We start from the raw sequence: 14,484 nt of genomic DNA, 5'->3' as shown, positions 1-14,484 counted from the left end.
AGTCAACATGCAATCTTCACCTGACATTTACACGACTTTCATGGAAAAATAATTGTATGCGCTAATCTTCGTAAATATTTCATACCGGCAAATCGCTTGCTAATCTTCGGCTACACATGACCTTTAAATCTGTCCAGGCCTGTGCTTTCATGTCTGGGCTAATGTTATTCTGTAGGCTTCACAAAGAATATTCACTGAGGGTAAAGCTGCGTTGTATTTCCACTCCGAGGTTTTCCAAATTATTACGATTTTTATTTTTTTTTAATTTGAGCTCAATTCACATTCTAGTATTTTGGCTCCTAGTCACCGGAGCCGCAATTTTTGGCAACAGACACGAGAACGTGTTTGGAGCTGAGCTCTTCTGGCTCCATTCACTGTTACATCTGATCAGAGCTGGGTGTCGGACCCCCAGCAATCTGATATTTCACTTATACTGAGGATATGTGGCCAGTATCGTAAGACCAGACAACTCCTTTCAGTCACGTAGGAAAAGCAAAAAAAAAAAAACAATCTAGATGTGCAATAAACTTTCTGTTTTTTTTTTTTTTTTTTTTTTTTCCTCTAGTGCTGTCCTGGTTTGTCTCCCCTTTGTTGTCTGGGATCATGTCTGCTCTTCTGTTTTTCTTCGTCAGAATGTTCATTCTTCGTAAGGTAAGGATTCCGGATTTCCAGATTTTTGCTACAGCGTGTAATATACTGCAGAAAGAAGTTGTTTGAGTGACGAGTCTGCAGCACAAGAAGTACATAACCTGGATCCAGATGTCTCTGGTACTAGGGACTCTTAATGGGCCGTATGCTTAACATTGCAAGAAAGGGTCTACTAATTAGAACACTGCAGAAAATATGATGAAACGTTGTATTGTAATCCGTGTGCTGCACAATATGGTCAACACTGGGGTCCTGGGTTTAAATCCCACCAAGGACAATGTCTGCATGGACTTTGTATGTTCTCCCATGTTTTTGTATGTTTCTTCCACGTACTGATTCTCACACACACACACACACACACACACACACACACACACACACACACACACACACACACACACACACACACACACACACACACACACACACACACTTGGAGGCAGGCTTATAGGGAATTTAGATCGGGAGTCCTAATGGGGACAGTGATTTATTATATCTAATGCACTGTATAAGCGCATGAAATGGCAGTATTTTGCCATCATTGCACCAAGTGTCTGTATTATAGATCCACTTATGACATGTAGTGGAAATGTGAATTACTTATATCTATAATGTAGATCTGTTGGAATTCTGGTCCAAATTTTGGAGATATAGATGTGTAAATATAATTTGTCCTGTGTACCTAATTATACATTTGGGGTAAACTCTTCATGTACAGTCCGCTTCTAAAGTATGTTTCTCTTGCAATGCTGAAGCTGTGCGTAAGCACATTAATCATTAGTGATCCAAGTACTTTAAATGGTGCGGTGTGCGGACTGTCCTCCGTCCCTGCCAGACGGCATCTTTCCTACCCATATACATCCTAAACATTGCACCGCCCTTCGTGACCATGAGCGGGCTGTGATGAGTCCATGCAGGTTGTGACTCCTATTTATGCATTTATCAGTATGAGTGTACACTTGCTGCCTCTGTCCTTATTTCACTGGCGAGGATAAACATGGGGGAAGAAATGCCTTGTGCCCACCGCTGTATGTGTGCGCTTAGCCCAGATATCGGGGATAAGGGCAGATCAGCTCTTTACATATAGAAAGTATTATGTAGCTGATTGTTTCCAATCTCCGAGCTAGGTACAGCCATGAGACCGATCAGTGGCCTTTTGGGTACGTTGGCCTCTGTTCTGAGCTATGTTGACATCTTGCATTTATTGCAGCCTGACCCTGTACCCAATGGACTCCGCGCCCTGCCGGTATTCTACGCCTGTACCATCGGCATAAACCTGTTCTCCATCATGTACACCGGTGCACCTCGTGAGTACAATTTACGCATCACTAGGTCTCTTTGGCTTTTGCTCTCGAGCCCGCTATTAAATCCACAATTTACTACTTTTTACTTTGCAGGACTGAAATCTTCTAGAAGTCTGCTGGCCTGAGCCCATTACAGAAGGCTGCAGCAGGCTAGTGTATGCTGACATTTCTAACCTAACTAGTTAACCAAACTGGTGGCATCACTGCTGCCATTTCCTCCCCGCTCCTTCAGCAGAGACATTCCCCTACCTTCCCACCAGCGATGGCCATGAAGATCCTGCAGAAGAGTTCATACACGCCCTCCCTGACCCTTATTTTTGTTTTATTTTGCCCTCCTCCTAACTGCTCAAGTCTGGGGGAAAAATTCCCCTGCAGCGCCCATAAGATGACGATGACTTCCCAACCGGACCCGTTTACTGGAAGGGATTGTCATTGACCACTAAAGTCACGCAACTTTGTATCTTAATTAGTGATGAGCGAATATACTTGTTTCTCGGGTTTTCCCTAGCTTGCTTGGGTGATCTGAGTATTTTGGCGTGCTTGGAGATTTAGTGTTTGTCGACGCAGTTGCATTATTTGCGGCTGCTAGATAGCCTGAATACATGTGAGGAATTCCTTAACAAACAGGCAATCCCCACATGTATTCAGGATGTCTAGCAGCTGCAAATAATGCAACTGCGTCGACAAACACTAAATCTCCGAGCACGCCAAAATACTCAGATCACCCGAGCATGCTCAGGAAAACCCGAGAAACGAGTATACTCGCTCATCACTAATCTTAATCTCTCACTGATTTCAAGACATCTGCTTGTGAGTGGAAGTCCTCTTCTAACCACAGATTGTATCAACCTGTACAGATGAGGGTTTTGCAGTCTGAATAGAAACAAGTGTCTCCAAAAAAAATGGCGAGTTTAAGATTAAACACGAAAGCCCCATTTTGTTCAAACCCCTCTTGCTAGGGTTGCACAAAAAAGTTTGACTTCTGGCCTTTTTAAAATGGGGAAGGGGGGGGGTGTGTCTTAGATGGGGGATCTTGTGGCTAAGCGCTGACAGTTTATTTGTCTGCCATAGACATGTACATCAGTCTGTCGCTAGGAGTCTGAAAAAGCCACAAAATCCATGAAGGGGCACACACGACCCTTCATAAAGGTTCAGGAGCAAAACGCCAATCTAGATGACCCAGGGCCAAAGTAAAGTTACAGTTGCTCAACTTTTGCATGATGCAATGATTTATTTTTTTTTAACCCATTATTTACCTACTATTGGGTAACCCCTTTTGAAGAACTTTGTACATGTTCTTCCACGTTGTCCGGATTACATCAGATGTAAATTTGGTGACCGTTTCAGGACGAGCACCCTAACTAGCTTACAAGTGTAAAGACTTAAGACCTCGGCATTTCTACCTGTCTTGTAGGGGTGATGGCTCTCTGGAAACGAGCTGTGTTGGCCAGTGTGTAGTCTTTCTGCCATGCTTGGATTACACCTCATGAGTTTGGCCAGTACGGACATATTGGTTTACGTCTCCGGCTTTAGCTTTTCATTCAGTCGTCCTGGTCAGCAGCTGAGCACGCTTCCCTGTAAGTCCTGAGCTAACAGCTGGTAGGAGCTAGACGGCATGCGTTTGGTGTTGGTTGTCAGCGGGAGCGGACGACACTGGTGGGATTTGTGCAGTCTGCCCTGTAGCAGAAACGCTATGCCTAATAGTTAGTCTGATGTGGCTGAATGTTGGGCTAAATTGATGGCGGCTCCTGTGGGACGTGCTGGTCCTTGTGTTACAGCCTGAAGACTGTCAGGCATATATATATAGTCACAGCTGTGTGAGAAGACACCATGACTCCTAAGGGGAGCAAGTCATGACAAAACTGGTGTAGTTTTATAAAGGGGAGGTGGAGTTATATCTGCCGTCTCACCCTGCTATTTCACTCTGTATCATTGTGGTAGATGAAAATGTGCCACCACGTAGTCACATGAGGTTGTGTTTTGTTTTTTTTTTTTTCTTCTGCCCCATAGACTTATTTAGATGCAATGTTGCAATGCGACACACTAAATTTCCAGGTTTATGACCAGTGGCCTCATATAACCTTTGCCTAGCGCTTTTTCCCTGGTTGTTTCCAGGTTGGTATAGCTGGAAGGATACCTTCACACTGACACTGCATAGCGCTCCAAGCCGCAGCACTTACCTACACGCTGCAAAAACTATCCTTGGTGTTATTGACATGACTTGTTCTCGTACACAGCGCTGTTAATGGAAAACCTTGGAGCTCTTCCGCTTCAAAAGTTGCTGTGCTGTTTGTCCTTCAAAATTTCCCATTGAGGAGCTGTACAATACAAAATAATAGTGGTATTGTGTTATCCAGAAATATCAATGTAAACACTTATGTCCCCCCCAAAAATGAGAAGGCCCCTTCATCAGGCCCTTTGAGCCCTGAAAGCTTGCAAATATAATTTCTCTGGTTAGCCAATACCCTTGAATGCTTTTCTCATTTTTTGGGGGGGACATAAGTAGTTACATCCATTGAGAGGCTTAAAGATTTGTCCTTTGGGTTTTTTTTTTTGCTGGCTCAGTGGTGACTTGCAGCAAAGTTTGCCCCTAGAAAACTTTCACACCTGACTGAGGAGGCACACGGGAAACAGAAGAGCCGAGGACACTATTAGCCATAATGACTCTCATGCTGCACTATAGGAGAATGCTGCCAAAAAAGCTTCATGCTGGGATACCCCATAGGCAAGATGGGTAACACTAGTTTGGTATGGAGATGTTAGACTAGAGCCGTGCTCGTCCGTGTGCCCTGGCGTTCCAGTGATCTGTGATGATAAACGCCAACTAGTTAAAGCGCCACTCCGGAGTTCTTATTTCAACCCTGGAGTGGTGTCATTAATGCATGTTCCCTGCCCCTAGTAATATGACAGCTGCCGTCTTGTGCCACTCCTGCCCAGCACCACAATCTTGTGACCGCAGCTCCTGACTGACCGGAAGTGGGAAGTAACGTTCACAAGGTATAAGGCCATGTTCACACATTGATTCCAAATACCGGAGTGTGTGATAAATACAGAAGTGGTGATGTGTTTCTATGATTGTTCCACTCCTGATTTTGGCTTACAAACACTAAACGCATGAACATGGCCTAAGTATACATCCTTGTTCTGGCTCTCATAGACTTGTATTGAGAAGTGACCTCAGGCTCCCCATCCGGCAGGTCACAACGAGCAGGGTATGATGGCCGGTAAGTATAATAGAGGCAGGGAACTTGCATTAGTGACACCACTCCAGTGGGGAAATTAGAATCTGACGCTGGAGTGGTGCTTTAAAGGAGTAAGCGCTCCCCTCTTGAATATACTGACCGGACTTCTTTCAATGCTCCTATTGGTCCAATGTTTTACAGCCCTTCACTCCTATCATAACACTGTATCTGTGCTGTACTGTTCTTATATTGAGCTGACCAATTCGTCTCAAGCAGTTCTATTATAATGTCCTAATGTTGGCGCAGATGTAAAAAATTAAATACTCAACTGCAAATGATTTTTCCTTTAGTGAAGACCTTAAAGAGACTGACAGTGTTCTGTGTATATATATTTTCTTTTGGTCACCGAATGATTAAAAATGAGGGCATCCGCCTGACTGCTGCATCACTGCCGTGCCTTCTGTGTGGGCCAGACGCCACTCGTAGCTGGTGGAGACCTCTGGTTCAGCAGAGGTGCTGGGAAGAGAACTTGCTTCTGTTTATTTTAATCCTTCTGTGCCTATAAAATACTGGAGGAGGCAGTGCTCTTTCGTTTTTTTTATTATAAGGGGCTAGGTAGATGAGGCTGGCTTGTTGAATGGCCACAACAGACCCCAGACATTACCCGGATCGTTTATTTTTTTTTTTTTCTGGGATTACTGTATACCTACTTCCACATTTTATAAATATAATTTTACAGTCTGACAATCTCTCGATCTACTGCTTCAGTGGTCCTTTAGTCTTATTAATCTCTAATACGGACTCATGGAGGAAGAAGCTCATTAAACCATTGATTACACTCATGGAAACATCTGCCGTGTGGCTTCATCGAGACCTCTATAGCTTCCAGTGCTGCTGACTCCTTTCATTTGGAAGGCTCTGCTATAAAGGACAGCTTTCATGTGTGTTTTTTTTATTTTTTTTTATTTTATAGTGCTTGGATTTGACAAGATTCCCCTGTGGGGCGTCATCCTGATCTCAGTGGGTTGTTCTGTGATTTGTGCCCTGGTCGTGTGGTTTTTCATCTGTCCAAGAATGAAGAAGAAAATAGAACGTAAGTGTCTCCCCTCCGTATTGTCATGTAGCCGATGGGGAGAATGATGCAGTTATAGCTCTATCGTGTGACTCCAGTCTGGAATTACAGTCCTAAGGGGATGGGGTGGGGGAGAAGACATGTCATGTGCATGAAAGGTAAAAAGACTGATCTTTAACCAGTCTGACAGGCCCAGTGCCTCTAGCTGTTCTCCAGAGACCTTGTCGTTACTGGTCTGTCCTGCGAGCTGTTGCATTTAACAGATCTAATCCATCCTAGATCTATAATGTACCACTCTGGAATAGAGGCAGTGGTCCGTATTGGGCATAGGTGTCTCTGCTAAACATCACACCAGAATCTGAATGATAATGCTGTTGTCAGGATCTGTGCTGGATCAGTCTTGGTCTCCTTGACGGTCCTCCAGAGAATGCACTCTTATTGGGTGGCTTAGGGAGTGATGTCACCCTCTAAAATTGAGTTTGTAAAATTCTGTGTTCTCCTATTCCTCAGGTGAAATAAAATCCAGCCCGTCAGAATCGCCCTTGATGGACAAAAAGAACCTGGACGAATGCCGCATACTGAGACCAGACCCAGATGTCAAAGTGCCTATCGAGGATTGCGGTGTCATTGCAGAAACCAAGGTGCCTATTTTGGACCTGGTATCTGTGCCATCGCGGGCTGCGGAAGAGCGAACGGTAACCTTCAAGATGGGGGATTCTGATGATATCCTAGAGAAGGAGAAATCCCAGAGCATGGAGACCAACATTGATCAGGCAATAAACGGTGAGTGGACTAGCAGAGGAAATATTCAGAATTTAATGCACACAGCTGTACTGCAAAACATAAATGAGTTGGGCTGTAGTGTAGCATGGGGGGGTGCTCCGGGCTTTAGCGTAGGGGCATCTATGAATTGCTCTGCAGCTATTACTTTTCTTTCCCGGAGGTCAGAGGTTTTCTTTACTGCAGCTACAGGTTTAAGAAGCCAGTAAACTTCTCACCCTCCACTGCATTTTTACAATCCACCCTCCGCTCCAAGGATTTTGTTTGCAGCCTCTGTCACGTAGGTGCAGGGCAAACATTGCCTATCATGTGACAGAAGAAATGACATTTACCTTAGTCAGGTATATGATCCCTTCTGTGTATTTCTTGGCCTTAAACTTGTAGATGTCTGGAATTCCCTTGGGTTGGCTATATGTGTTACATGACCCTCTAATTTGTACTGGGGAGGCTTTGTACGTATACTCCCAGCCGATGTTGAACTGTACTTCTTACTCCCAATACTCTTATGGGATATAGTGCTGTCAGGTGTCCCCCTTCCTTCCCATTTAACACATGCACACTCAACTGAACTGAGCGTGCATGTGTACGTTGGCTGAATAAAAGTTCATGGTCATTAGCTGATCGACTTCTGATTTGCTACAGACACAGGTGATATTAGGATCTTGGCTTTGAAGCGCTTCACTATACACCCGTATACCGTGTTTTTTGTTTTTCCCCAGGCCTTTTACCACATCATTGGGTAGAAGTCAGAAGCTGAAAATTCTTGTAAGGGGCTCATACTCCCTTCCGAGAGACTCGCACAATTCTCGTGCAAGTCTCTTGCATGAATTCCGGGCACTGCTGCCGGCACTCGGATCGGAGCGTGTGGCTACATGTATTTCTATGTAGCTGCACGCTCCTGTCTGAGTGCCGGCGGCAGCGCCAGGTTTTCATGCGAGAGACTTGTACGAGAATCGTGCGAGTCTCTCGCAAGGGAGTATGAGCCCTAATAGTAATTCTTCCACCCCAGATTTTCTTTGTCCATGACCTAGAATGGACTTGTAATGTGACGCTTCCCTTTCACCAACTTTCCACAATGAATTGAAGTCACTTGATGGCTTGTTTGCTTTTACAAGAACAACCTCCACATAAGGCATGGCTGCCCTCTGGCGCCACCTGTAGTCATTACCCTGTCCGCACATTAAATCCGGCATGTGCCGAGTAATTTTGGTGGATGTTGTAATTTTATTTTTAAAGTTTCTAAAAACTTATTTTTTATTTTTTAGGAGCTGTGCGATTTCCAAATGGAAATCACGTACAATTCAGCCAGACCGTTAGCAACCAGATGACCTCCAGCGGGCATTATCAGTATCACACCGTGCACAAAGATTCTGGTCTGTACAAAGAGCTCCTGCACAAGCTGCATCTGGCTAAAGTGGGCGACTGCATGGGAGATTCTGGTGAGAAGCCGCTGCGCCGCAACAACAGCTACACCTCGTACACCATGGCCATCTGCGGGATGCCCCTAGATTCCTTCCGGCACAGGGAGGCTGAAGCTCGCCCAGAGGAGGCTGAGAAACTAACCTGGCACGGAGCAGACGGGAAGAAGAGAACTCGCATGGACAGCTACACCAGTTATTGTAACGCCGTGGCGGACACACACCAGGCTATTGGCACAGAAGAACAGGAAGAAGGTGGCGCAGAAGAGGCTGTTGACAGGAAAAGCAGCAACTCCTCGCTAGAAGAATGGCATGACCAAGACAAGCCCGAGGTTTCTCTGCTGTTCCAGTTTTTGCAGATTCTCACTGCCTGCTTTGGCTCTTTTGCACATGGTGGAAATGATGTCAGGTCAGTTGGCGCGAGAAGACTATTAGTCAGCCGTTTGACTGGGGAGAGGTGGGCTGTGGTGGGCCATGAGATGAGCTTGGGTTGTGTTCACATATCTACTTGTCATCTAATTGTAACAGATCCAATATTAACAAAAATAATCTGTATAAAAACGCATATTCACTTTAATTTTGAACTTATTATGGGTTTGTATTTACAAGAGGGGTCTTTGAGCCCCTCAAGTATTAAGCGCATTGCTAATCATAAAGCTTCCCGCCGCTATTTTTTTTTTTTCCTTTTTATGATCCCAAAACTGCTGGACATGTGAACAGAGCCCGACTGTATCCTTGCTGCTGTGTACATTTTTGCATTCACCCTTCATGCTTGAGGTTTGACATTCTTCTTCTCCCTTGCAGCAATGCCATCGGCCCGTTGGTTGCTCTGTGGCTAGTTTATCAGACTGGAGATGTGACCTCCAAGGCTCCTACCCCTATTTGGCTGCTTCTATATGGAGGAGTTGGTATCTGCATTGGTCTCTGGGTCTGGGGACGAAGAGTTATCCAGACGATGGGCAAAGATCTGACCCCCATTACTCCCTCAAGGTAATCGGACAATTTTAGCTAAATTTCTTATGAAGAACTTTTAAGAAAGGAAAGCTTGAAATTTAGGAATAAAAAAGTAAACCTCATTTTGGAAACGCAGAATGTATACAAATCTGAACTACTCCTTGTCTAAAACATTAACAATTTGCTCCTACCATATGCGTTTTATTTTACGTAGATTACAAACTGATCAAACCTTGGCTTGTACGTTAACCACTTGTACATCTTTATATTTCAGTGGTTTCAGCATAGAGTTGGCATCTGCACTGACAGTCGTAATTGCTTCTAATGTTGGTCTCCCCATCAGTACGACACATTGTAAGGTGAGTGGCATGAACTCTGCGCCCTGGCTGGCAAGTCTACCGAAACTGTCTTTGGTCATGGAGTAGTTCCCGTATAAGAGATTAACCACCTTTCTGCCCTCAGGTCGGGTCTGTTGTATCTGTCGGATGGCTCCGATCCAAAAAGGCTGTGGACTGGCGTCTGTTCAGAAATATCTTCCTTGCTTGGTTTGTCACCGTGCCAATTTCAGGCCTGATCAGTGCTGGTATCATGGCGCTCTTCAAGTACGCAATCCTTAGAGTATGATCCTGAATCGCCTGCTTATCCAAAATCTCCACTCAGGACTACCATATCCACCGCACATATCTCATCAGTGCAATGCAACAGGATGCAAGAAACCATCCTCTGCTCCCTCCCAGTCCCTGAACGAGAGGCTTGAAATAACAGACCTGGAATATGCAATATGTCTGCTCTGTCAGGGATGGGTAGAAATAACGGAGGAGTAGATTTGCTTAAACAGGATTCTCTCCCCCTTCTCCCTTGTGCTGTAAAACTGCTTTAATGCGCTAGAATACTACAGATCAACCCAATCTACCTGTATACACGTACTGATCATTCCTCAGTATTAATGTTCTCTGTACATAGACCTGCTTGTGTGTCGGCCTTCTCGTTTTCACTGTAAATGTCAGAGCATCTTGTTCATATCTCACAGGATTTTTATTTTTCCCATTCACTGAATGGGTGAGGTGGCTGAGGGGTTACCTCTGCAGCTCGGTCTAGATTTTAGACTTTTTTTGTTTTTTTTCTTATCTTAAAATCTGGGAGTCCATGATTTTATTTTTTAATAAAGAATCTAAGCGATGTAATCTTATGAGGATGTGCTGTCTATATGGGATGTGTAGGCCCCAGCTAAAAGTGCAGTTCCAGTAACTCGGGAGCAATGTGATCATGCAATATGGGGAATCCTGTCCTGCATAGTGTCTATTTCACTAGTTTATCAACTTTTTGCTACTGGTGAAGTAAAATAAAAGAGCACTAAATCCACCACCACCTTGTGCAGAATGGTCATTATTGCTCAGTAATTAAGAGGTTTGGCTCTGCAGTAACGCCAATCTTGCTTGCAGCCATTCTGTAAAAACAGAAAACCCACTGTTCTAATACATCACTAACTTTTGTACCATTGTTGGCTTACATTCAGGGATGGATCACCCAGTACACAGTGAGCAGCATAATGAGCTGGTGCCAGGTTCACATGCTGTACTGCTTGGCTGTATCTGACCTGTATGTCCAAGTCTGTCTATAGCCAGAGTGAAGCCCCCAATCATACACATTAAAATAACACTATTGGCAGGCTGTGTCTTGGTGCCTCCTGTCAGATGTTGGGAGAGAAGGTGCTGGTATGTGTGGTCTATACTGAGCTAATCTAGCTGAACTGGTGAAAATGAAAACTAAGGCTGTGTGCACATGCTGTGGATTGCTCTGTGGAATTTTCCGTGCAGATTTGAGAAAAACCACAGGTAAATTCGCAGGTCAAAAGACCTGCAGTTTGACACCTGCCATGGAGCAGGTGCCAAACCGCAGCAGAATCTGCACAAAAAATTGATATGCTGCGGATTTGAAACCACAGCAAATCCACACGGAAAAATCTGCAGCATGTGCACTGCGGTTTTCATTTAACATTGATTTTAATGGTACTGTAAACCGCAGTAGAAACTTATAAAACTGCCTGTTTGGACATGGTGAAATAACTGAGAGGTAGTAAAGACCCTCTGCATAACTTCTCCCCAATCTGCATCAGTCCCATCAGAAGCCACACTTCTGTTCACCGGAGGATGCTGTCTGCAAAGCAGATAATGTAAGAACACCATCCATACTAGAGATTTTTCCACTTCCATGAGTATTACATCTGAACCTCGGAGTCTATGGATTTTTCAGTAATTGCTCTGCAGCGATGGCTTTATGCTGGAGTTTGACTGGTCATATAAAGGCAAACCTGTATGTGATGGCTGAAGGATTGAGCACCAAGTTAATAGACCTGCTCCTTGTGTGTCTAGTCATTAACCCCTTTCTGCCATTAGACGTACTATCCCGTCCATGTGCCCTGGGACTTAATTCCCAAGGACGGGATAGTACGTCTAATGCGATCAGCGGCGCCCACGTGGTGAGCGCCGCTGATCGCGGCCGGGTGTCGGCTGATTATCACAGCTGACACCTTAACCCCTTGTACACCGCGATCAAACACTATCGCGGTGTACCGGGAGTTAAAGGGAAGCATCAGCAGGGAGGGGGCTCCCTCCGTGCCTCCCTAAGTCCCCCACGGCAGCGCTGCTGCCGGGGGCTCTTTCCCTACAGGGCCCCAGATCCAAGATGGCGATGGGCCTGTAGGGAGCTGACTTCCTCACTGCCTGTGATAGATTGCTGATCTGTGATGTGACAGATCAGCGATCTGTCACAGGACAGTGATGTCCCACCTGGGACTATGTAATAAAGAAAGTGTAAAAATTTAAAAAAAATCGCTAAATTAGTAAAAAAAAAAATATTCCCCAATAAATTCATTTTTTGAAAATACAAAAAAACAATAAGTGCACATATTTGGTATCGCCGCGTCCGTAGCAACCCGCCCTATAACTGTCCCATTAGTTAACCCCTTTAGCGAACCCCTTAAAAAAATAAAAATAAACGAAGCAAAAAATTATTGATTTATCATACCACCGAACAAAAAGTGCAATAACACGCGATCAAAAAGACGCATATAAATATCCATGGTACCGCTGAAAACGTCATCTTGTCCCGCAAAAAAATAAAGTTATAGCTCGCAGAATAAAGCGATGCAAACATTTTTTATATAAAATTGTTTTCATTGCAGAAATACGACAAAACATAAAACGACCTAAATGAGGTATCGCTGTAACCGTACCGACGCGAATAAAACCGCTTTATCAATTTTACCGCACGCGGAACGGTGTAAACGCACCCCCCAAAAGAAATTCATGAAACGCTGGTTTTTGTTCATTCTGCGTCCCAAAAATCGGAATAAAAAGCGATTAAAAAAAAAAAAAAAAAAAGGTAACGTGCCCAAAAATGGTACTGATAAAAACGTCAACTCGTCCCGCAAAGAATAAGACCTCACATGACTCGGTGGGTCAAAATGCGGAAAAATTATAGCTCTCAGTATATGTGGTGATGCAAAAACTATTTTTACAATAAAAAGCGTCTTTTAGCGTGCGACAGCCGCCAAACATAAAAACTGCCATAAATAGTAAATCAAACCCCCCGTTATCACCCCCTTAGGGAAAAATAATAAAATTAAAAAAAGTATTTCCATTTTCCCGTTAGGGTTAGGGCTCAGATTAGGGTTAGGGGTGTGTTGGGGTTAGGGTTGGAGTTATAATTGGGGGTTTCCATTGTTTGGGCACATCAGGGGCTCTCCAAATTCAACATGGCGTCTGATCTCAATTCCAGCCAATTCTGCGTTGAAAAAGTCAAATGGTGCTCCTTCCCTTCCAAGCTCTGCCATGCACCCAAACAGTGTTTTACCCCCACATATAGGGTATCAGCATACTCAGGACAAATTGCAAAACAACTTTTGGGTCCAATTTCTCCTGTTACCCTTAGGAAAATAAAAAATTGGGGGCAAAAATATCATTTTTGTGGAAAAAAATGATTTTTTTTTTTATTCACGCCCAGGCGTTATAAACTTCTGTGAAGCACTTCGGGGTTCAAAGTGCTCACCACACATCGATAAGTTCCGTGGGGGGTCTAGTTTCCAAAATGGGGTCACTTGTGGGGAGTTTCAATAGTTTAGGTACATCAGGGGCTCTCCAAACACACATGACACCCGCAGACCATTCCATCAAAGTCTGCATTCCAAAATGTCACTACTTCCCTGCCGAGCCCTGACGTGTGTCCATACAGTAGTTTTCTCCCACATATGAGGTATCAGCGTACTCGGGACAAATTGGACAGCATCTTTTGGAGTCCAATTTCTCCTTGTACCCTTGGGGAAAATGAAAAAATTGTTTACTAAAAGATCATGTTTGTGGAAAAAATACGATTTTTGTATTTTCACGCACGGGCGTTATAAACTTCTGTGAAGCACTGGGGGTTTCAAAGTGCTCACCACACATCTAGATAAGTTCCTTGGGGGGTCTAGTTTCCAAAATGGTGTCATTTATGTGGGGGTTTCTACTGTTTTGGTACATCAGGGGCTTTCCAAATGCGACATAGTGTCCGATCTCAATTCCAGCCAAAAACGTCAAATGGCGCTGCTTCCCTTCAGAGCTCTGCCATGCGCCCAAATAGTGGTTTACCCCCACATGTGGGGTATCAACGTACTCAGGACAAATTGCACAATATCTTTTAGGGTCCTGTTACCCTTGGAAAAATAAGAATTGAGGGTGAAAAGATCATTTATTCGGACTCCCATGACAGCACCACGAGAGAGGGGATCCGCCCTTTAGGAACAGGAAACCTACAGATACAAAAGGGTGGCACCTCTCCCACGCATCAGTTGGTTTCCTGTTCCTGAGGGGATGGGATCCTACAGAAGACCGGATCCCAGGACCGGCCGGCCGATACAGGTAGCGAGGGGGTCTCCTACCTCGGCCTGGTGCGGAACTCCTGGAAGATGCTACGGTGGCACGGCGGTGGCGGATGCAGCAGGGAGCGGCGTCCGGAGGAGGTCCGTCTCCAGGGTAAGACCGCCGCCGGTGAGTATGCCCCCTAGGGGGCTCCCGGCTCCGGCGGCGCAAGTGCGGTGGTAACGGGGCCGACGCGGCTGCAGGGTGCTGAGACCGGGGAGCGCTGCA

General features: G+C 44.9%; 1 protein-coding gene across 1 annotated transcript in view; it reads left to right on the top strand.

Annotated features, from left to right (window-relative positions):
• SLC20A1 (solute carrier family 20 member 1) overlaps positions 1-10,723 on the top strand; it is a 32,175-nt gene extending 21,452 nt beyond the window's left edge. The window contains exons 4-11 of the mRNA XM_073588679.1: positions 566-651; positions 1,859-1,955; positions 6,108-6,227; positions 6,717-6,989; positions 8,252-8,813; positions 9,209-9,394; positions 9,633-9,717; positions 9,821-10,723. Coding sequence (XP_073444780.1) covers positions 566-651; positions 1,859-1,955; positions 6,108-6,227; positions 6,717-6,989; positions 8,252-8,813; positions 9,209-9,394; positions 9,633-9,717; positions 9,821-9,982 — 1,571 coding nt within the window. The 3' untranslated portion in view covers positions 9,983-10,723. The remainder of the gene's footprint in view (positions 1-565; positions 652-1,858; positions 1,956-6,107; positions 6,228-6,716; positions 6,990-8,251; positions 8,814-9,208; positions 9,395-9,632; positions 9,718-9,820) is intronic.
• Positions 10,724-14,484: the final 3,761 nt, after the last annotated feature.

The sequence above is a fragment of the Dendrobates tinctorius genome, unplaced genomic scaffold, assembly GCF_039654945.1.
Source record: "Dendrobates tinctorius isolate UK_male_01 unplaced genomic scaffold, ASM3965494v1 ptg000104l, whole genome shotgun sequence".
Lineage (NCBI taxonomy): Eukaryota > Metazoa > Chordata > Amphibia > Anura > Dendrobatidae > Dendrobates > Dendrobates tinctorius.
The sequence above is the reverse complement of the archived record's forward strand: the minus strand, read 5'-3'. Positions and strand labels throughout refer to the sequence as shown.